This window comes from Sceloporus occidentalis, unplaced genomic scaffold, assembly GCF_023333645.1.
Source record: "Sceloporus occidentalis isolate IW3139 unplaced genomic scaffold, rSceOcc1.0.p SCAF_46, whole genome shotgun sequence".
NCBI lineage: Eukaryota > Metazoa > Chordata > Lepidosauria > Squamata > Phrynosomatidae > Sceloporus > Sceloporus occidentalis.
This window is the reverse complement of record NW_028317026.1, coordinates 6,149,623-6,174,211: the sequence shown is the minus strand read 5'-3', so window position 1 is coordinate 6,174,211 and position 24,589 is coordinate 6,149,623. Positions and strand designations below refer to the sequence as shown.

The window sequence follows — 24,589 nt, the reverse complement described above, 5'->3', positions numbered from 1 at the left end:
TGGCCATATATTGCTTAGCTCACCACTATGTCAAAGTACCCCAAGTTTGGCAAGTCCTAATGTTACATATAGCCTCACCAATAAAGATTGCTTTTTAAATTACTTTAAATGTACTTTAATACATGTTTTATACATCCTGCAAAAAAGACTTACCTTTCAATAATCCTGTATCTCTGGGGATCAGTCCCTCCGCAGACCAAAGATCACACTAAAGTAAATTAAAGTGGTGGCAGTTAAATCAATGGGTGTGTGGGAAGCAATGTTAGACCCCTTAGAACCCTTGTTCAAGCCAGAGCTGAGATTCTGATGAATCTCTCCATGCATTTGCATTGGGAAAATGTTAATTTAAATGTGACCCTCATCATTCGTATTAAAGTGCATTGCTAGAATGTCTCTTTAAAATATTGAATTCAAAGAAGGTGACTAATGTTCCTTTTTTTTCTTTTGCAGTTTGTGGCACATCCTAATTGCCAGCAACAGCTATTAACTATCTGGTATGAAAATCTCTCAGGATTACGAGAACAGCCGATCGCTATCAAGTGTTTGGTTGTGCTGATTGTTGCCCTTGGTCTCCCGTTCCTTGCTGTTGGCTATTGGATAGCACCATGTAGCCGGGTATTGAATTCCACATGTTATAATGATAACTTTTAAGATCTTCACTGACAGGTGCAGGTAACTCTAGCACTGAATAGGTTAATGTAAGTGCTTATTAATTTACAACCAGTGTTTTTTTATGTTTTGTTTTCTCTAGGAACATTCATTCTGTTTCCCAGTGGGTATTTTTTGTTTTTAAGATATCTTTATTATACCCGAGTACTTGAGATTATTGCTGTTTTCATTGTATGAAAGTAAGCAGCTTGTGAGCATCAGAAAAAACCCTGTTGGAGGTCACTAGATCTTCAAAATATATGTTTGATATATCTACAGACTTGTGGAAGCCTCTTTGATCTTCAGTTAACATGATGCTGGGAAAAAACCCCAATATTTGCTCCTCTAAACTAAAATAATTTGACCTTTTCCAAAGCTACGAACATCTATTGTCTAAAGCACTGGCACAGCCCAACACTATTAGTTTTCTTATTCAGTGTTATACTTTGTAAAGGTCAATAGCCAAGCAATGTTCCTTGAGTACATGAAGACAAAACTTTCATTCTTGTCTGCTTCATGGTTCCAGCCATCAGAGCCTTTGTGCCTCCATAATTAATAAATATGGTTGTTTTTGCTTACCCCCATTAATATTTTAATATTTAAATATTTTTAAATAATCAAAAAGATATGTTCTTATCTATGTAAAATGTAAACCTTGCTTGAATTGGAAAGATTATAGATATATCAGAGATATCAGGCAAGGTTGGAGCCTTTTTGTGCCTTCTGGGATTATAGATTTCCAGCCCTTCAGTGGTCACAACAATTATTTTGTATTCTTTTGTGTCATAGAACAGTTTACTGATAAGTGTTCATGAAAATAAGTGCAACTTTAAACTGCTTCCCCACTGTACTGAAAATATATCATTATATCACATTAGCTTTTCATTTATAGTCAAGAACATTTGACCTCCTTTCGAATGCAGGTGCCACCCAGAAGAAATATACATTTTTTCATAGCAAATTTAAATATTATACTTTTTAACTTTGTTATTCACTTCATTTGAATTTATATGGTAATGTTTCTTTCTTGTGCCCATGGCACCTTATGTGTTTCATTAAACAGAAATTATTGTCACCTTCACCCTTTGCTGTACCTGTCTAGACCTAGCTGAGCAGGCAGCTGTTAAAGCCCCATCAATATGCACACATAGACATTATGTCCTGTGAAAGCTACATGAAGGCTGCTCTTAATAATTACAGATCTTCAATAACTGAGAACTGAGAAATAACAAGAGTACATAACTCTTGGAGAGTACACCTTTTTTACCATAAAAAGTATAGATGTTAATGCTCATGTTCAGAACAGATAATAGTAATTACAATAGTTGCGCCTTAATGTCCAAAGAGCAACCACAAGCGCCATCAGTGAATTACATTGCCTCTGTGAATTCACATCAATGAGTCCTACAGTTAGCGCTATATCTTCACAAAAATTGCTGCATGGAAAGAGTTAAAATAATGGCATTTTAAATGCCCATAGGGTGCCTAGTTTTAAAAAAATGTATGATTTTATGGGGTAAATTGAATTGGTCGACTTCAAAGATGTCCCAAATATGGGACTTGGGCACAGACTGACCAGATGTCCAAATGCAGAAAAAAAACCCATAAAACATTGGCTATTTCTAAACTCAGGACAAATAGTAGAATCTATTCATTAGTTTTTGCAGATGAGTAAAAGATTTTTCAAATAAAAGTGTCAAAAAGTCCTTTTTTAACAAAAAATCATCAATCATGAATTTTTTTATATAGTGAATTAGATGACAATAATAAAAACAATATATAATATGTGTGTGAGCACAAAATGAGAAAGAAGAATTATAGCTAAACAGCAACATTGAAAATTTTTAAAAGAGCCTTTGTCCCAAAGTGTACTATGGGTAAGAAACAGTCTTGTCATTAAGGGGTTAAAAACTCCGCTTGCATAAACTCAACTGTGCTTTGAAATATATTAACCCATTGTAAATCACATGTGTTGGAAATGTGAGTCCACTTCTTAACACATTCAACATTAAGTAAAAAAATAAAGAAATCTGACCCAAAATTTCCTAAATCTAGGAGGTAGCTAGTTCTACTAAGTACCCTTCAGGGGAGGGACATCCATTGTAGTCAATGGAGGATACAAAAGATCCCCAAACTATATATATATATATATATATATATATATATATACATGCTCCCGCACACCCTGCAACTATTCAGCCTGCTGCCATTGGACAATATTTTTTTGTGACATTGGAGAGCTGTGAGAGGGAGAGAGGAAGAGAAAGAGAGAGAATGTATGTGAATATGTATGAGTATGTTGTTAGCATGAGTGTTTATGGTGAGTGTGTGAGCCTAGGGTTAGTGGAGCTTGGAAAAGTGGACTAGAGGCAGAGAGATTATGTGTAAGTATGATGTTAGGGTGAATTTGTTTTAATGTATGGTGTTAGAGTAACCAAGGTCACCTATCTGTAGGGGGGATATTTCACTGTCCCCTTTAAGCTTCACGGGACACTCCAGATACAGGGACAGCTGAGTATTCCTGGATGCTGCCCATGATACAAGTGGCACCTCTTTGATATGAGTAGGAAATAATAATTGCTTTGCCAAAGTTTGCTTTGCATCCAACTTCAGTTCATTCTAGTTCCTGGTCTTGAGTCAAACTAATTTCATTTTGTTATCTTTGCTTGGTGCCACTTATTTCTTTCATGTGTTGCAAGGTTTGATAGGAAGGGTTTTGCTGGAGAACTTCATCTAGCCTTCTGAACAGCTATATTACCTGCTATGCTGGATCCAGACAGACGGGGACCCAGAAAGCACCTGGGTACCATCCTATTATTCATGATGTTACATGATGATTTTTTTCTAAATGAATGGAAAGGTTATTGAAAATGTATGTATTTTATATGGTATAATGAATACATGCCTATTGGTAATGCCATGAAGCATCTGACACGTTTGAAGAAACTGAATTCTTGGTTCTGTATACTAAGTGATTTTCCATTGAATATTCTCAGTGAATTTTCTACAGATTATTTTTTCAAATAAAATACTGTATTTCATTCTATGAACAGAGAGTTGGTGAACTGATAAGAAATATGTATTTTCATCTTCCCCTTGTTAATTTAGCATCATGCTGTTCATACTAAATGCAGTAAGATTTCATATTTCATCTCCACTCGCCTACAGTATACTAAAGAGAATAACAGCCACTAAAAGATTCTCTATTTTTTTTTCTAGCTCGGCAAAGTTCTTCGTAGCCCCTTTATGAAATTTGTAGCTCACGCGGCATCGTTCATCATCTTCCTGTGTCTGTTAGTGTTCAATGCATCTGACAGGTTCGAGGGCATTAAAACACTGCCGAACATCACTGTCATTGAATATCCAAAGCAAATCTTCAGAGTAAAAACGACAAGGTTCACTTGGACAGAGATGCTCATAATGGTGTGGGTTCTAGGTAAGCCTATAAATGCTTTTAGCGTCACAATGATTACTTACTGTAAATGAATACAATTAATATGTCATGTAAACAGTTAGCTCCAAGAGCATGACTTTGCTTTCATTTTGCTGCCTAAACTGGTAATATCACTAGTTAAACTTATATACACATGAAGCCCTAACATAGACTTCAAGATTCAAACAAATTTGTGTGTTCTATTAAGGCCATTACATTTTATTATTTCCATCAGGCCTTTTATAAGTGGGCACAATAAAAAAAACTTTAAGTAGTAGAAGGTCTAATTTGATTACCTTTTCTCACCTAATTATTGATGGCAATGGAAACTATTAAGTACAATATATTATTAACTATGGAACACAAACTACAAACACTGATGAGATAGTTGATATAGCACACTGTTTGGAGAAGGGGACATACAGTATCTCACAAAAGTGAGTACACCCCTCACATTTATGTAAATATTTTATTATATCTTTTCATGTGACAACACTGAAGAAATGACTCTCTGCTACAAATATAACTCAACACACAGCCATTAATGTCTAAACCTTGGCAACAAATGTCCAAATAGGGCCCAATTAGCCATTTCCCCTCCCCGGGACCAGGCTCCGTGCAGCTAAATGTTCTAGTTTAGGTATGGATTGCCTATGTCCACTCATCTTTGATGGTGTATAAATCTTATTATAATCATCCAGTGCCTGAGATAGTTAATAGTTCTATGCTTACAATCCACAGCACTAGAACACTGGAAAGCAAAAAGTAGTCAAATTCTACGGGTATATCAGGGGAACATGTGTAGGAGCTTGGCAACAAATTTCAAGAATATAAGTACAGTGAGCTAAGAACGTTTAACACCCGGGTGTTCTGCTTGGTTACAGGAATGATGTGGTCAGAGTGCAAGGAGCTCTGGCTAGAAGGCCCAAGAGAATACATTCTGCAGCTATGGAATGTGCTGGATTTTGGGATGCTATCTATTTTTATTGCAGCTTTTACTGCCAGGCTTCTTGCCTTTATGCAAGCCACCAAAGCCCAACAATATGTGGACAAAAACATCCAAGAGAGCGACCTTTCATTGGTCACACTTCCACCGGAAATTGAGTATTTCACCTACGGTAAGATCACAATTGGTACTCTCAAGAACAATGTAGCAAAGGTGGAATCCATTCTTTTAAAATGGTACATAAAAACATAGTCTCATCAAAACTAGACATTAATCAGCAAATTATATAAAGCTACATGGTCGCCATTGCCCAAGTTTTTTTTCGTATTTATAGCCCCAGCCATAAAATACTAAACAACCCATCTTGGAGCACTATGTGAAGCTTACTGCCAAGGTACATGTTTTTAACTAGGTGTTTAATAGGTAAAACGACTTTTATTAAGAACTGATAGGAAGCTGGTTTCATGAAGGACAGAGCACATGGTTAAATGATGAGACACAAGTTTAGCATCAGTCTGAGATGATGAACCACTTCTAACCAACGTCTCATGCAATAAATATTAAATACATACAGGAAGTCGGATAACACTCGGTCCGTTTCCTGCATTAGCTGCAATTAAGGCTTAGATAATTAAATTGGAAGATGTTATTTACGTGAACGAGGTCATTCATCTTAATGCTGATATGTAAACTCAATACCGTGTATTTGGAAATGCTGCTTTTTACATGAATCACTGTGTGTGTGTCAGGTCTTTGTAGGAGCCCATATTTCATTAAATCATGGGCAATCTATATCAATTTACATTTTCTAAACAGACATTATTATGCTGGGCAATAAAGTACAGATTGACGTTAATCTTAATGCTTTCAGCAATCAGACAGTTTCAAACTATAAATTGATCGGTGCAGTTCAGTGAAACTGTTGTCTTTTTTTACCCTGCATTTTGCTTGATATAATTCTGCATTACAGTAGGTATATTGCATTTTGTAAGCAGCTAGCATTATAGCAATTGAAATACTGATTTATTCTACAGTAATTATTGTTCTCAAAGAGATATATTATGCTTCACATCGATAGTTTTGATCTCTATGAGAACTGTATAAAGCTGTTGTTCATTTTACATCTTGTATTTGCAATACGTGATAACAGCTTAGTGCTCTTTCTGTGAATCTATCAGGAGGAAAATGCCAACGAAATATTAAAAGTTTCATTTTATTGCTATCACAGAAAATTATAGATATGGAAATAAAGAATAGCTCTATGTGAAAAAGGTGATACGATATAAGGTAGAGTAAGAAATGTCAAAGGTATATTTAGGGAGCAGCATTTCCAGGGGGTGGCAGCACCTCTGCTGCATAACAAGGAACCAACTAGAAAACAAAGGACCTGTGAGCAAAAATTGCCGCAAGGCTCTCAACTTCACCAGGCATCATGTTCCATAGCTCCACCTTTGCCTCCAAACAGCTTGTGAGTGCCATTTTTGGCAGCCTGTCTGTTCCATCTTTGCCCAGCTCATCAATGCCCACAAACAGCTGGTGTGTGCCATCATTGCCACCAAACAGCTTGTCTGTGCCTTCTTTGCCCCTTGCCCTCCCAACATACAGCCGACACACGTATGTAAACACACTTACACAACATTAAACATGCTTACACATACACTTACTCATACTCACTCATTCTAACATACACATTCCCCCTCACATCACTTAAATATACACATTCATTCTCACAAACACAACACATACACAGTCATGCTAGCACACAAACACTTACACATTCATGCTCGTACTTACAAACACTTTCACATAGAGATTTATGTTAACACACACTTATACATACACATCCATGCTCACGTACAAGTATATATACACATTCAGGCTCACATACACTTATACATACACATTCATGCTCCCATACACTTATACATAGACATTCATGCTCCCATACACATAGACATTCATGCTTACGTATGCTGTGCGAGTAACCCCGGTTTCCCCATGGAGTGGCATTCTTGTCTCCCTCCCGGTTCAAAATGGTTTACAATGGGCACTTCAGACCTGGAACAGCCATCAAGCTATTTGTTCAGTCTGTAGGTTCCACTTTTCTGCTAACTAGGGTGTTCTGTGGCCAATAGGAGCTCTCAGATAAATGCTTACTGTATTTCTATATTTTTATTGAAAATGAAATACTCTTGTATATCTTGGTCTAACTGGCTTTCCTGATAACATTTTAAATTATTTATATGTATGCATTCAAAGAAGTCCATGGACTAAACATAGCTATATTATTTATTTTATGTGGATTAAACGTGTTCCAATGTTAGTCAATAATGCCATCTGGGCCATAACTTTTAGCAACTGGTTCAGCCCCAATCTCTCTCAATTTCAACAAGACCATCTATAATTTGTAAAACATCTATGGTTTGTAAGGTCATTTTATCTTTACACAGATTTTGTGCAATTATGCAGCCTGTGCTCCTACTGTATGCAGATTGGATAATCAAAATGTAATTATTTTGTTTAATGCCTTGTATCAGTACACTATAAACTGAAATTGATAGTCCTATAATGAAAATGTTTTATTCCAAGTAAGCACACAAACTCTTATTCTGTTTTGATGCCTTCTTATTATTTGGATTCTAAAACATTTGTTCTTATTTTCCACAGTTTGGTTTGTGTTCTCTCTGACCTTTCATCCCCACTTGTAATATCCTTCATATTTTAACAAATCAGGGAAATGACATGCCCTACTCACACCAGTCAGATGTTTAGGCTGGAAAAAAAATCAAGCAAAATACCCAAGATAGCAAAGTACCTATTCTTATTTACAATTTGTACCTTTACAACATATTATCTATTTGAGTACATTGCAAAAAGCAAAACAAAAGACACATATAGACATGTCTAAAGAAATTCAACCATAGAAAGCAAAATAAAAACACTCTGCACATGCACAGGGCGGAAACTTCATGGTATACCAGTGACAGTTTAACATTTACAATGCTAACACAATGACTGTAGCATAAGCAGTCCTAGGAACTCTCCAGGATTGACCTAGAGTCTCCACTGCTTCCCTGGGTTAGTTTCCTTCTTCACCAGGTAAAGTAGAAGCCCTTTTCTACCCCTATCTGCCCACTTAAGGTTTCCTGGTGCTAGCCCTGCCCTATTCACAGATACCACCATCAAAACATTAGCTACGCATGCCTCCACACGTTTGATGGCCATGACCCCCCAAGCAACTCCCTTGGTAAAGGTCTCGGTAGCCTATCCTGGGAAGTTCCCAATTATGAGCATAAGTAAGAAGTCACTATACCACTGAATTAGGGAGTATATAGGTTGGTTTATTACCACATTCACAGTCAACTCCATATGAACTGCATGTTATCCATTCATACATTTTCAGTTTCACTTCAACTTATGTCATAAAAATATAATTATTTTGTTTAGAATTTAACTATATATGTTCATATATATTATTAACTGCAAAGACAGTATATGTTAATGCATTTAAAGATAGGGTAGAGAGACATCAAAAGAAACATTAACACATATACTGGCCGCACCACATTGTCTATGATGAGCTTTGGATGTGACAATGGCCAGTCCTTACCTCAGTTGTTTCAGGTGGCTATGAGATAGGCTTGGTAAATGTACACATTTATTGGATTAGTTGGCAATCATTTTGGCATTTGAGCTCCATTTTATAATAAAGTTTGTACTTTAGTCATTGATAGTGAGTCTTTTGACTTGTGTGCATCACCTTCTATCTCATGTGCATATGACCAAACATACATGAATTGAACTGGCTTGATAGTCTTTATACCAAAGTGGTTGTTTTGCTCACAAGTGGTGTCTGTACCTTCAGAGTTCACCTTGAGTGCAGAATAGTCCATCTGTATGCATGCTGTACATCCCAAGATACTTGACTTTACTGTAACATTCATACATCCTTATTTAAACCCAAAGCTATATTGTAGGGCTTTAATCTTCTAAAGGTTATCTATGTGTAGTCAGTGATTGATTGAAATTTTAGGTTTTTTATATTGCTGTTATGTTTTCAAGACATTACATTACTTTCCCATGTCTTTTTGGTAATTAAATCTTTGCTGGTTCCCTGGTCTTGGGTGATTGCCCTCCCAGCTCAATTTAATGATTGCCTGATGTGGTACTGTTTAGATAAATCTGATAGCTCTTTCATCCCTTGGACTGAACACTAGGAAAGTGAATCAATGTTTAACATTTCAGTTGAATGAATTACAATGAAAGTAAAGATTTGTTCTTGATATGGATGTTGTTCATCTGTATAATAGGCAAACAAAAAAGAAGTGTGGGGCGCAGAAACATATAAGGGAGAAAACAACTAAAGTAAAATATAATAGTATCTTTAATAATAAATGAAAATATAAATTAAACTAAAAAAGTGCAATATGTAGGCAAAGGGTCAATATAACCAGCAAAACGACGGTAAGGACTTACCGGACTGAGTATACTTCTACTGAAGAAGCCAAGTCGGCGAAACGCGTTTAGAAGAATCCGGAAGGACTTATTTGAACTTTGTCTTTTATTCCACAATCGGTGTTTCTTTTACATACGCACATTATGCACTTTGGGTGCATGGACTAAATGTAAGTGTATTTTGCTGGTTATATTGACCCTTTGCCTACATATTGCACTTTTTTAGTTTAATTTATATTTTCATTTATTATTAAAGATACTATTATATTTTACTTTAGTTGTTTTCTCCCTTATATGTTTCTGCGCCCCACACTTCTTTTTTGTTTGCCTGTATTTCTACACTTTGAGGAAGAGTGTTTTTATGTGGGTAGCTGCGGTCTTGTTTGGGAAATAACATACTTGTTTTCTCACCTTTATTATTTATTCACTTTAACACACAGGTGACTTTAGGTCCTTTTCTCTGTATAATAGCCATGCCTATATATGACATATTTATCTATTTAAGTTGTAAGTCACGTTTTTAAAAAACATCACTGTGTCTGATGGAGATGAAGAGTGGGGAAATTGTGGTATGCCTCTTTTCCTACATTGTGCACCTGATTGCTTTTTGTTTTCTTTCCTGTTCTGATATATCGCACATCACACATCTGCAGATTTTCCTTGACATCTTTATGAGTGAGGGGATGAATCTGGAAGAATTGTAGTGCCATATTGTCTTGTTCTTGATATATCTCCAAATTGCTGTATTCAATATATCTTTACTAGGGAACTGTCACATAGACCGCTCCTAACATATTACAAATATTTATTTAAACTTCCTATTGCATGTCTTTTGTATATTTGTATGCATAGACTTATTTTGGTACCTGCCATTTGGTAAGGTTGTTGTACTGAATTGAATGATTAATACCATAAGACCTTTATTTTGGGGTATGTATGAGATCAATCAGCTGAGTTATTTGTTGTTAATTTTATTTCTTTCAGCTAGAGACAAATGGCTCCCATCCGATCCACAAATTATATCTGAAGGTCTATATGCTATTGCTGTAGTCCTCAGCTTCTCTCGCATTGCCTATATCCTCCCAGCCAATGAGAGCTTCGGACCACTGCAAATATCTCTTGGCAGAACCGTCAAAGACATTTTTAAGTTCATGGTTCTCTTTATCATGGTATTTCTTGCATTCATGATTGGGATGTTTATCCTGTATTCCTACTATCTTGGGGCTAAAGTGAATTCTGCTTTCACAACGTAAGTATTAACAGCTGCCAATAGGATTTTTATTACCTTTATAATGATTCATTTTCAGAAATCAAAGGTTAAAAGAAGAATGACATATGGAGGTTTGTATAAAGACATCAGACAATTTAGGTCATCAAACTACTGGATACAATATATGTGATATTTGTGGAACAGGGAAGGATACACAGATTAGTTAAAAACTTTGCTAACAAAACTCATATATATATATATATATATATATATAAAATATATTTTATATATAGTTCAGATGTAGAAATTGGAATAACCACATTTCTAGAAATTCTAGTAAATCCATTAAAATGTTATCCAGTGCCAGATACCTACAACATAGATCAATTTATATTATTATTATCTTTTATTGGTAGAGCACCAACAATTTATGCAGCGCTTAATACAATACATATATTCAAGGGGTATGTGACAAGACAAGAATTGACAGACTAAGCCAAACCGATACATTAGGTGCAGAGAGCCCTGCTCGCAAACTATATCAGCTTTACACAAGCCTACACTTAACGCTAGCTGTTGCATTGTATACTTATCATGTTTGAAAAAAAAGCCCTATTATTATTCTAATAGTATTCTAATATTTGGGAGGCCACAGTTTGAGAGAAAACATAACGTATGGTAACTAAGATCTCCTTTACTGATTTAGGGTGAAATAAGGGCATTTGGAAGAGCAACGAGACACTGGTAAAAGGTTGCCTGCCTGCTTTCAGTTTGTCACAAAAAGTACATCTTTTCTAAAAATCCCAATGACAATATAAAAATAACTTACGCTTCTATAAGTTATTTTAATGTTTACTTGTATCTGAATATTATCAAAGATTATTTATTGGCTTGCAGTATTCATAGACACAGATGTTATTCTACTAGTAACATATATCTCTTGTTTCTCCATTTTTAGAGTTGAAGAAAGTTTCAAAACTTTGTTCTGGTCCATATTTGGCCTCTCTGAAGTAACCTCTGTGGTTCTAAAATATGACCACAAGTTCATCGAGAACATTGGTTATGTCCTTTATGGAATCTACAATGTCACTATGGTGGTTGTTCTTCTAAACATGTTAATAGCCATGATTAACAGCTCCTATCAAGAAATAGAGGTACTAAAACTGGTTGTTGCTACAATGAAACAACAATGAAATGGAATAGTAATTATCAAGCTATATCTTATAGAAAACTCTGGCGTTTTTCTAAGTACTTTTATAATTTTCTTTGATTAGAAAAAATTGTGGATATTGCATTATTGAGCTTTTATTGGAATTATAGTACCATAGTTATCATCAGTCACATTGTGATATATGTCCTACACAACCCATTAGCATAAATACACTTAGCAAGAGCTACTTGGGCAAATCCCTTTATAACCACCTAAATATTATTGTTAAAGCACAAACAGCACAATGGCCCAATGCATTATAGTTCAGTAAGCGCCCATTCAGATCTTTCAGTAACTTTGTTTCAGTTTTTACATCGACAACGTATTACTTTTAATGCCTTAGAAAATGTGCCAGGGTTGTAATTATCCTTGCAGGTTTATTAAAATGTTCCCCATTGGATGCCTTCAAAGAGCTATACAAATATAGAATACAATTTTATGATACTTACAGATGCAAATTACACAAAGTTTCAAATAAATTATAAATTGAAGTTATATGTTGAACATAGTTTTTACTATTTGGTTACAATAACAGGTGCAAGTTATGGCCATTGATAATGCAGTCCTTGTAATGTAATAATGGGCATCTGTAGGATTTTTCCTTGGGGGGGGCAAAATATCCTTCCCACCTTCCCCTTCTCACACTCCAATACCTTCTTATCTTCATACCATTAAATATCTTTATTGGCCCAGGAAATGGGTTTCCTGGTGGGTGGCAAATGTTAGTTACCTGTTAATAGGAAATATGATATGACCACGTTAGTAGTATTCCCATGGTGTTCAGCCAGTAACGGCTGACTGTATATCATGAGAGCCGCAGTCAACAACAAAAAAGTTATTGTGTAGTGTAGGCCACCACATCCCGGTCCATAACTACAATTCCCACGATGTTCAGTTACCAATATGGCTGGCGGAATAATAGTGTAGAGGCGGTTAACAAAAGTTAGTTAGTGTAGCAGCTGCAATACCAATCCATGATATAAAAGCTAACCTTTGGCAGTACACTTGTTGAAGACTCCCTTTCCCATGATGCCTTACATACCAGACTGGCTGAGAGTCATGGGAAATGTAGTCTCAGCAGCTAGAATATTGTCTAACCTTAGCTGTAATACATGTTTGAAATAAACTACCTTGAGGCTGCAGCATGCAAACTGTGTCTCTGCCCAGGTAGAGACTCTTTGCCTATGAAGGAGCATCTGCCAGAGTGAAGGGGATAAACCATCTAGCGGGAGAGGAAGATAGCAGACCAAACCACTCTGACAGCAGGGGTGTACATACTTAAATAAAATGGTTTTTTTTGGGTGCACTCCCTTGACTACCAGATATTTTTCTGCTCTGTATGTCTACTTAACCTAGGTCTAAACAGCCTACTGTTTGTCCCTCCCCTGCTGCTACTTCAGTGGGGGTGCCCCCTTCAGACAACTATGTATGTAATATGGGTGTGTAGGCAAATAAAAAAGAACATGAAACAGTGCTTATACAAAGCCAGTTACCTTATTAATCAAGTCCTGACGAGTAAAATCAGTGAACCTAAATAATAAGCATAAGGTCTGTTCATAACTAGTGTACTAGTTTTTTCAGTGATAAAAAATTCAGTTCTTTATCTTGTTGTTTCCTTTAAAATAGATGCTTTATTCCTGAGCTATTGCAAACATGAAACAGCGTACTCAGTAACGAATGTGTACAATTGATCTTTAATAGCCAAAGTGCAGTCCTGCAAGGTGAATGGCAGATAACGTGATTGTGGTTTGATGAAGCCTAGAGTAAAAACGATTGATTATAAATAAAAGAGAATCTCCATGCAATCACTCAGTGCTGCCCAAAGGATTACAGTTTTATTCTAATCCCATTTTATATTAATATATTGAAGCTGCATCACTATTCTAGGCATTTTACAAATCAACCTTTCCTACCCAGCTCAGATGACAAAGTAGGCTGGGGTCAGGCATTTTATTACTTTCCCAGATCTAGTGAAAAGAGAAAATGAGATGATTTCTGCAAGGAAGATTTATTTGATGCGCTTTTGTTTTTTAAATCAGCGTTTCAGTAACATGGTGAATAAAACAGTATTGAAAAATATAAGATGCACCATGATTCAGGTCCAACCTGGACTCCCTTGATCGGCCTGGAGATTTACTGCATCGGAGTATTGCTTGTCTCATTCCTACATCACTTCAGAGTAACTCAAGGGAGATAAAAATGAAATGCTGGTCAGACAACCGAAACTGGTGTCTTTTTTTGAACACTAAATTATTTAAGCTAGGAATCGTGACAATATCTTCTTTCGTGGGTCTTTATTTGTCACCCATACTGCTGTTCAAATATCATGGCTTGATTTAAATCTCATGTGGCCCTTAGGCGCCATTGGACAGGCAAGAAGGGAGAAAGGGAGGATTGAAGTGCACTGATTCAAAGATGTAGGCTGCTACAAGTCTTTACTTGCAGTTCCCCATGCAACCAGGGCCGGCCCGACAATGGAGCCAAGTGGGGCAACCGCTCCAGGCGGCACTTTGCCGCCCCAAGGCCTTTTTTTTTTTTTAAAAAGCGAAAGAGAGAAAGGGGAGCCGAGTGGTTTTCGCTTACCACGCTGTCAGTACCCGCTGGCGCCCCTCTCTCTCTCCTCTGCGGCGAGTCTTCCTGTTCGGTCTCGGTGCCGGCTTGTAATGCTGAGTGCCGGAAGATTTCCGGCGCTCAGCATTACAAGCCGGCACCGAGACCGAACAGGGAGACTCGCCACAGGACTGCTGAAAGGTAAGTACAAAGGGGGGGGAAGGGTAGATAATGGGGGGGGGCGGCAGGGACGGAGGGAGAGGAAGGGTAGATAAGGGGGGGGCGGCATTTTAAAATTCGCCCCAGGCGGCATTTTGCCTTGGGCCGGCCCTGCATGCAACCATCAGAATGTCCAGAATAACCAAGAATTTAGGCAACATTTGCACGATGACTGGAAATTTTCTGTGCTTATGGGTTTGCTAAGTTATTATTTATGTGTTTTGGATAGGACTAGATTTGTTTTGGTCTGCTGTTACTGGCCCGTTTGGCTCCACATTCCCCCTAGGCTAAATGTTGCCCACCCTCTCCTGGGCATTATATCTTATGTCTCCATCCCTTTTTCAGTGTCAAAAAATATGTTCTCAAATAAATATTGTTTTATCAATAACATCGATATTTATTCTGGTGTAAAAGAGAAGCAATTCTAAATCATGTTTTTACAGGACTCAAAACCTATTTTGCTTAAAATTCAATATTATATTTCTTGCATGATAAAAATTGTGTGTTTTCAACTGTGTTGTATTTCTTATTTAAGTATACCTAATTGCCAATGAAAGATGTGACATCCAGTCCATTGTAATTTTTGTTATTTCTTTTTTTTCTGGTTGCTGGACAAATCTAGTACAAAACGAAGAGAGATGTAGTTGTCTTTTCCTATTCATCGCTGCACTACTTTAGCCTCTCACTTGTGTTTCTTACTTATATTTGATGAAATGAAACCAGACAATGCAGTAACACGTAATATACTGAAACAAAAAAAATATTTGTTGAAAAGGATAGAAGCAAAAAAGACTAGTCAATATGCATATAAGGCGACTGTGTGCAGAATCATTCTAGATATGATAAACGCAAAAGATAAGCAGATGTCAAAGGAGCTCATCCCTGCAATTTCTATATTTCTAGGATGACAGTGATGTTGAGTGGAAATTTGCCAGATCCAAGCTTTGGTTATCTTACTTTGATGAAGGTAAAACATTGCCTCCACCTTACAGCGTTGTACCAAGCCCCAAATCATTTGTATACCTTATCTTGAGGATCTTCAACTTCCTCAAGTGCAGGACAAGAAGACTTCAAAAGGACATTGAAATTGGAATGGCCGATTCTAAGTCCCGGGTAAGGGCTCATGATTTTTACAGGATTTCTGATCCTGTCTTTGGCATGGGAGAGAACAGTATGATCACTTGTGACAGTATGCATGCTGATTTGTCTACCAAAATGTTATTACTAGCTTTGAAGGACAGGCATCAGGGATTAAAACTTGTAGTCATTTTATAAATTTTTATCATTTTTTCTAGAAAGATAAGTAAAAATTTTGCTTCAGTGTCCATCGTTTCCAAGTTGCATTTGTATGTAGGCACCTGAGCCCGTTTCAATTCCTTTTAATACATTGGCATGCTATATGCCTTCTTCATCTTCTCGGGTAAGCTAATGAATCCTGCTCCCCGGGGAAGGGGGTCATTCGAAGTTTTGGGAAAAAAAAAAGAGCCAATAAATAACCCTTAAGGAAATTAACCCAATCATTATTTATGTCACTTTTGTTTTGGTTAATATTGTTCATTTGAAGGGATAGTTTTATTTTTTAAAAAAAAAACATGGCTTCAATGTCTTATTCATAAAATGATACAAGGACACTTGCTAGGATACGCATTTTCTTTTCTTTTTTTTCAATGTATCTCTATATAATAAAGATACTTATTTTGCCATCATACAGAGGAGATATATTGTTATTTCCAAGAGTGCAGAGAAGACAAAATCAAACTTTTATCAAAAGTAACACAAGAGAGTGATTTCGTTTTCATTAACAAAGATCAAAGTCAGCTGCGCTTGAGCTATCACAGATGTTTCATCTTCCAGATCTCTCCTTTTCTTCTTTCATAAAAGAACTCTGTTATATCCATGCACCACACTGTACCATGCTGCATTTAGTTCACCACATTAGTATTCATTTAATAAGCAAAACAAACAGTGAAAGTATTCTAATTTATAAACCTTTTCAGCATGTATACCTCCACTTATTTAATTATGGGTTACTAGTACTGTTTGAAGCAATAACTGCGTAGGGTTGCAGTTAGGAAGTACAGCAAATACAACTGGAGCACGTCCACTGGAGTGGCTGGGGTAAAGCTGTACTTTTGAGATGAGTTAACCCTGGGTGAGGTGGAGTTTTTTGGAGGCCACCATGATGGGATGTGAGAGTGGTGGCCTTCAATATACACAAACATTAACACTGGCAGGGAAAGCACAAATGTATCAGCTCCCACATCTGGTTTCTGGTAATAGATAATTAAAATGATGCCACATTGTTTGGCAGTTTATATGGTATGGTTTAAAACATGCTGATATAGAGCACTAAATCTACCAAAATACTAATGTATTCCCTGGGGAAATAGTGTCTGGACTATTGCAACTCTCAGCTAACTGACCATCCCTATACTGCCCCTCACTGTTCCAATCCATTATGCCTGACTAATCTGATCTTCATCTGCTGCCTTACTGTGTCAATCACTCTAATGGCTCTTTATATCAACCACAATAAAATTAAATACAATTTAAACTCCTGACCCTTACCTATAGTGCCTTTAACATCACAGTCCCCATATATCTCCAAATGCTTTCCCAACTACCTTTTTTTCTGTGTCCACTACTTGAATCTCTCTTCAACCATTATCACTTCTCCCAATTTGTATCTCCAGGGGTTTACTCAAGTTCTCTGAAATTCTCTACCTTGTTCTGTCAAAGCACTATTTATTCTAATTATAAATTAAAACCAACATGTTCAGACAAGCATATAATCTATCATCCTAATGCCCCCAACCTGCATTCTGAAAGAAACCATATGTTCTTCCCACCTTCAAGATCACACAAAGCCACTGACTTCTTCACACCACCTATGCTACATCCAAAACATCCGCACTCAACCACCGTCTTTCACCTTCTGCCTCATTTCTTCTCAACCTCTTAATAATCCTGCTGTACCAGTAAGCCTTAATATGTGTTAATGTTATTGTCAATTAGCTTATCTTTTATAGTGACTTCTTAGATGATGGCACATTTCAATTAGAGCTGGTGTGACTGAATTTACCTGCATCCAATTCTGATCTGACGTTAGAAGCCCAAATGGCTAGCTACCCACCAAAAATTACGCTATTAACTATTAAAAGATATAAATCAAAAAATAAACTAACCTCTAAGAGTTAGGTGCACTTACGTGGCAAATCACTACAGAGTACCACAAATTAGGTATCGTGTGACATAAAATATATAAGTTACAGTCACTGTATGCAGTCAGTTCCCGGAAATAATTTTATATTACGGGCATTACAAAGAATGTAGCATAACTGATGCCACCAAAGCAAAGTATAAAAGCATAGTTTTCTTAACAAATGATACAAAAATAATCAGTGAAATGCATTACATGAATATGATAGATCATTTAATTATTATTTTATGATAGAATATGATAGATTATTTTTTTTATTATTATAATTTATCAAAATTTGTACTTGATTATTATAAGTGTTTGGAAGAGATTCAATTCACCTGTACTTCCAGCTCTGCTATGTTGGCCTCAGTTTTGCAATTGTCTCTTGCCTGTCCCTTGAAAATCTTACCATTTCTTTGCTTAGTGAATAGGCCCTAGAATGCTTTACCTTTTAAAGCTTATGCATGTAAAAAAAGTATTAAAAATCCTTATTTTATTTTTTTTTTTAACTTAAATAAATTGCATTTTTCCTTTTTTGTTTAATTTGAATTAATTCTAATTGTGTCTACTGCAGAACATTTTTTGGGGAGGTCGTACAAGCTGTCTTGCACAAGGGCCCTTAGCTTACTACTTCCGCCACTGATATAGTATGAAAAAAAATTCCCAATTTTTCCTAAAACAGTCTACTTATATAATTTCATTCTTTGTGTGTAACTTATATAATGTAAAAAAATGAAAGGAACTGCATGCAAACTGCTTTGTGTGGTTCCGTAGTTTGAGGAAGAAAAACAAAATAATGCGTTGGTTTCCTAACAATGAAACAGTATCAAGGGACTAAATACATTTTCAATTTACAATATGTCATTACTGTATAAACATTTTTCCTGTCGCTGTAACGTAATCATGTTATGAGAACGAACTATAAAATGAGCTACAAGCACTATTAATGAGATTATTTTCAAATACAAGACACTTTGGCACGCAGTCATTCCTTCTATAAGATACATTTTTAATGCGGGTCATAGAGGTATGTCTACAAAATGTGACTCACGTCAAGTAATTAAAAAACTATCTACTGACTTTTGAACAGATTTTGGCTTGTATCTTATAAAATGATGAGTAGCATGCTTAATGAATCAGTATGCTTCTTACATCCAAAGCATCATAAATTCATAATTGTGGTAATTTCTCTTTTTTTTTTGTTCTGCCAGTTATATCAACCAATACCACAAAGGGCATATAAGCAGCTTGTTTTTCTTCATTACTACATATTTGGTAGATTACGGTTGTAATATTCACTGTGATGCCTCATTTTAATTTTTCTATCTCCTGGCTCTCTCTTTTTTTGGGTGCCTACGTCAAACAAGAACGGTAAAAAATAGCTATAAAAGAGAAGAGCTGTAGGAGCCAAAGCTGAGTTCGTAGTTTTCACCTAATATGACATTAGCTGCAAAGTCATCAGTAGCAGATCATTTAGCTTTTAGCAAATCGTCACCCTAATTTGATAACAAATTTTGAATTTGATTAAATTCATATTTATCATTCTATTTACTTTCTTTCAGTTGAATCTGTTTTCTCAGTCTAATGCAAAGGCTTTCGAGTCACTGGGTTTTAATAGTATTCTTAATCAACCATCTCGCTATCAGGTAAGCTGACCTGCGTAACCTCAAATGTCACTTTTTCTGATAGTCTACATGTTAAACCTATGTACACACTGGGTAAACCTATATAATCACGTTTACAGAAAATAATAAAATATACAGCAGAGGCTTACATGCACTTTGACAGGAGTGGCTATTTGCTGCCCCAAGACATGTTTTTTTCCGGATAGATTTGTGGAGAAAGAAAGGCATTTCTGCGCCTTCCTCCATGAATCTATCTGCATTACCATCTGGCCTCGTGTGCACTTCTGAAAAAAGGCAGACCCATGGGGACAGCCTCTCCTCCATTCCTCCAATGCTCGATTGGATTGAGATCTGGCAAATGTGCTGGACAAACAAGTCCAACAAGACTTAAAGGGTCTGCTGCTAACGCCTTCAGAGATCTAGTGGAGTCCATGCCATGACACGTCAGGGCTCTTTTGGCGGCAAAAGGGGGCCCTACACAATATTAGGCAGTTGGTCAGAATGTTATGGCTGGTCGGAGTGTGTATATATATATATATATATATATATATATATATATTATATACCAATACTGTTCTGTATAGGCAGAGTCACTTCTAGGTTTTATGGGCAAAACAAAACTATTTAGGAATTTCAACCTCTAACATGTCATGAATTAAATTCCACATAAATTAAGGTAAAGGCAAGATAAATTTGATACATTAACATATTAATTACACTCCCACGCTCTTGTCGAAGGAGCCCAGCTATACAAATCATCACTTTGGCAATCATAGTGTAGGAGCAGTGGAAGCTGCTAATATCTTTGACTATTCTATGCGTATAAAAACATATATATTTTGTTAACACTGATTTCAACTGTCCTGATAGCAAATTATGAAAAGGCTGATAAAGAGATATGTCTTGAGAGCACAAGTAGACCGAGAAAATGATGAAGTAAATGAAGGTAAGCCTACTCTTTATAGTTTCTTTGTGTATTCACCTTTCCTTCCTGTCATTTCATTTCAATATATATATATATATGGCAATTCACTGAATATATTCTATATTGGTTATTTGTAATAACATTAGCTTCATCTAAACATGTTCAGAATTGTAATTTTTATTTCATTTTAGAAACTGGTGTTTTTTTCTCTCCTGCAGTCTGGGTTAAAGCCGTCGCCCTGTTCTCTTGTATTGATACAATATATATCTCTACTAGCCTCCAGAGTACTGTCGCAGTGTAGGTTCATTCAACCACAATGCCCCTGTTCTTGCTGCCAGTATTTTGATCATTACTGCAGTAAGAAGTAAAATAAAAGGCCTTAGCAGATATTTTAAGGTTTTAGCATACTTTACATTTTATTTAGAAGCAAAGGAAACCAAGCTTTTCCCCACAACACTCAGTATGTGAAAAGTGACACCTTCAAGACAGAGGCAAGACAAGACAAGCATATCTTTATTAAACTCTCTACTAAAAAAGTGATAATTTGTATAAGGTTCTTATGAGATATTTTTGGCGCCAGTTTTTGTTATAAGTATCCTGTAGTCACAATTAAAGCTACAGATACTGGTGAGGTGTGGTTGAGACTGGGAACTGGGTCTAAAGGAAGGGTTTGGGTCCCTTTGCACCCATATGCCTCCTGGCATCCTAGTTGAGGTCCCAGAGATTTGGGCCTCCTCTGCACCTATGCATATCATGCATGCTATTGATCATTCAGGTGCATGGTATCAACTGCTTACAACAGTCACAAGTGAATATGTATGGCTGGAGTGACCAGGAGGTGGACTCGCTACAGGTACATGCATCTCCCCTGCTGTTGAACTAGAGCCCCCTCTAGAGGACTCACAGGGAAGTAACAGCTATTTGGGCCATCTAGTCTGCCCCCACTGTAGAAACCTAAAACTTGTTGCGGTCTTTAGGCGAGAGCCCTAGCTATAATGAATAAGGTCTTGAGACAGAAGTAGGGGATCATAAGTGTTGAAGTTTAACAGCTGGAAACTAATCAGCGGCTGCCCTGCTGGGGTTCAAGCAAATGATGCTTTGATAAAAAAGAAGAATTCAGACATTTCTTTTAATTTGTGAATATTATTTACCTTCTCATTAACACAGGCGAATTAAAAGAAATAAAGCAAGATATCTCTAGTCTCCGATATGAACTTCTAGAAGACAAGTCGCAAGCCACAGAAGAATTGTCTGCCTTGATTCACAAATTGAGTGAAAAGCTTAATACCAACATATCGCGTTGCGAATGAAACGGATTTACTAGAAGTGCATATGATGGCAATAAAACAAAAAACAGCATCTGATACTTGAAAAATAAAAATGTCTGGTAAACTTATAGCACATTATATATATATATATATTTGTCATTGGGGATTTTCACTTTTCCTTGATTATCTGTATTGACTTTCAGCTTCAGGAGGAAAATAGAATTTTTTGCCAGTATTTATTTATTTTTCGTCTCTCTTCATGTGTAAGATGGCAGATAAATTGGATACATGTTTTACTTGTGTTAGATATGTTTTGCTCTACATAGTGGGTACATATAAATGCACCCCTCTTAAAGTCAAAACGGGAAGCAGTTGTACTATATGTAATAATATAAAAAATACTTTGTGAGAAATGCCATTTTGCTGCCACATCATATGGTTTATGTTGCTGTCTCGCCCTAAGATGTGATAAATTATAATAAAATTTAATAGGGCTCACGCACAGCCTTCTAAAACGGACAAACTCCAGGAACTTCTTACTTGGGCTGACAGATTCCAATGCAGTATTTACTAAGGCATTATTATAAATCAAAGAACAACTCCATTAAATGGCCTAAGTCTTTGGGTTGGTAGAGCTGGAAAATATAAATCTGAATACTTAAAAAATGTATAATTAAAAATAATAACACAAGTGATAGATGCCCACTTAGATCATCATATTATGCCATGTGTTGCCAGACATGGAGTTTAATGATGTGGTATATGATACTGACTCAAAGCTTCATATAGGTTCCATATGTTCTGCTAGCTCTCTAGGCTGTATATATATATCGGCGTGTGTAATTATATTGCCATATAAGTGCTGAAGTTCTTTAATGTCACTCAATGGGGCACCAGGGAAAAGACTTATTGCCACTAAATGTTGATAACAAATTCTGTGAAACGATGATTAGTAGTTGTGTTTCCCCCGTTCTGCTGCTTACCTACGGCATACTACGCCAAATGACTGTTTAATAAACTTTGCTTCAGACAGGGTATATTTCTCCATATATTGTGCACATAAATTGCTTATATATCTTTATCTACTCCATCACATCACTTGGTACTTTAGCAGAATGCAGTTCATACATTAAAACATTGAGAGTTTTATTTAAAAAGAGTGTCTGGTGCAAAGCGTGACAAATGGTCTTATCATAGTGACAATGACATTTTTCTACAGATTAGACCACATTTCAAACTCAGTACCTGTTCACTTTTTATACAAGATCCATTGATGGGTGATAATAATAAAGCCTAATGAGTCCTCAGCCTAGCCATGGCCATCAAAGACAAATGGAGCCTGGAGACCTCCAGCTGGACAGCCCGTAACTGTATAGTCCCATATATCTACCTAATCTGGTTTGTTCCCTGACTTGTGTAGGACATTCAATGAAGTCAATAAATATACATATTTGTATATATTACGGTGTTTACAATATCATGCTTAACATAGCTTTTAGCAGCATTATCATTGACAATATAAAAGTAGTACTTTCTGACTTTAAAATATTACAGGGTGTTAAGGTGTTCTTGTCATCTAAGTCATTCTATTTTAAAAGCTAATATAGTAAATTTTTCATCCCAAATTCCATAACTTTAGATGACAGTGAAGAGCCATAGTTTTACACCAACATTTGCTTTTTTCCAGTATTCAGTATGTAAGAAACAAAATAACTATTTTCATTAGCAGCCATTTCTGGAGAAACTTAAGGTAAAGTGTCTATAGGTGTTTCTTGCTTGTTGACTGAAGACAAAAGAGGAGAGGTTGTATACGTACAGCCTGTCTATAGCCACATAATTTATGAAATTGACTAATGCCATTTGTGGTATTTGGGTAATCGCTTATAAAAGGGTGAGCAGGAGCTCTCTGGCCTATCTCTTTAGCTCCGATCTCAGTGTTAAAATTTCTCCCTAGGGAAGTCCTCCAATCTCTGTCTCTTCTACTCAAAGTAATATGAAATATAATATAATATGTGTCAAGTGCTGTCTTCAAGGAATATTATATTCTAACCATGTTAAGTATAAAGTAAGCAATGGAATTTAAGTTTCTGATAGGTATCTCTGCTTATATGCTACAGCCTGAAAAAACCCAACAAAACCACATATAGACAAATCACATATAGCCTATTTGTGTGTCCGGCAACTAGCACTTTATAGTTTTTGTGTCCAGGAGTTGGCTCCATACGGACCTGGCTGCTTCTTCCCATGCGCTGCTGGGAGGGGGGAGCTCACTGGGTTAAGTGATGCAACATTATATGAGCCAAAATCAAAAGCATGTTAGCTCCTGTCTCCAATTCGTGCACCCATTGTACAGCGCTACAGAATTTGATGGCGCTATATAAAACAATAAAACAATTAATAATAATAATAACCAATTTGGTAAAGATGATACCTTTATTAGCTAACGGACGTACAATGGATTGAAAGTTTTTGAGACTGTCTAGGTCTCTTCTTCAGGCATATATTGATAAGAAGAGACTTCACTTTACGTGGAATAGCCAATAAAGGTATCATCTTTACTAAATTAGCTTTCTCTCTTTCTATGGCTAACACAATACAACCGGCAAAAGATGAAGTTTATTATAAACACGTATCAACAACGTACAAAATCCATAAACTGGAGTTAGATTATACTACTTGCAACACATTCACCTAAAGTACCTGGCTAGTACCATAGAAACATAGACCATGATGGCAGATAATAACCGTTTGGCTTATCTTGATTGTCCTGTTTTTCCTGATGTAACTTATAAAATCTATCCCATAGTATATCTAATTCAATTTTAAGTTTGCAGCAAAAAAAAAAGCAGCATTGGTCAAACATCCCACAGGTATTGCCCAAAAAGCTGAATTAGAAAG

The 24,589-nt window shown here is 36.3% G+C and overlaps 1 protein-coding gene across 2 annotated transcripts in view; it reads left to right on the top strand.

Moving 5' to 3' along the window:
• The window catches only part of LOC149289377 (short transient receptor potential channel 3-like), a 55,224-nt gene extending 33,491 nt beyond the window's left edge, over positions 1–21,733 (top strand). The window contains exons 3-11 of one of the 2 annotated variants that reach the window (XM_089490691.1): positions 451–615; positions 3,868–4,084; positions 4,966–5,199; positions 10,467–10,731; positions 11,651–11,846; positions 15,575–15,784; positions 19,436–19,519; positions 20,369–20,444; positions 21,591–21,733. In XM_089490691.1, coding sequence (XP_089346817.1) covers positions 451–615; positions 3,868–4,084; positions 4,966–5,199; positions 10,467–10,731; positions 11,651–11,846; positions 15,575–15,784; positions 19,436–19,519; positions 20,369–20,444; positions 21,591–21,733 — 1,590 coding nt within the window. The remainder of the gene's footprint in view (positions 1–450; positions 616–3,867; positions 4,085–4,965; positions 5,200–10,466; positions 10,732–11,650; positions 11,847–15,574; positions 15,785–19,435; positions 19,520–20,368; positions 20,445–21,590) is intronic. The other variant, XM_089490692.1, reaches the window with a different exon arrangement.
• Positions 21,734–24,589: the final 2,856 nt, after the last annotated feature.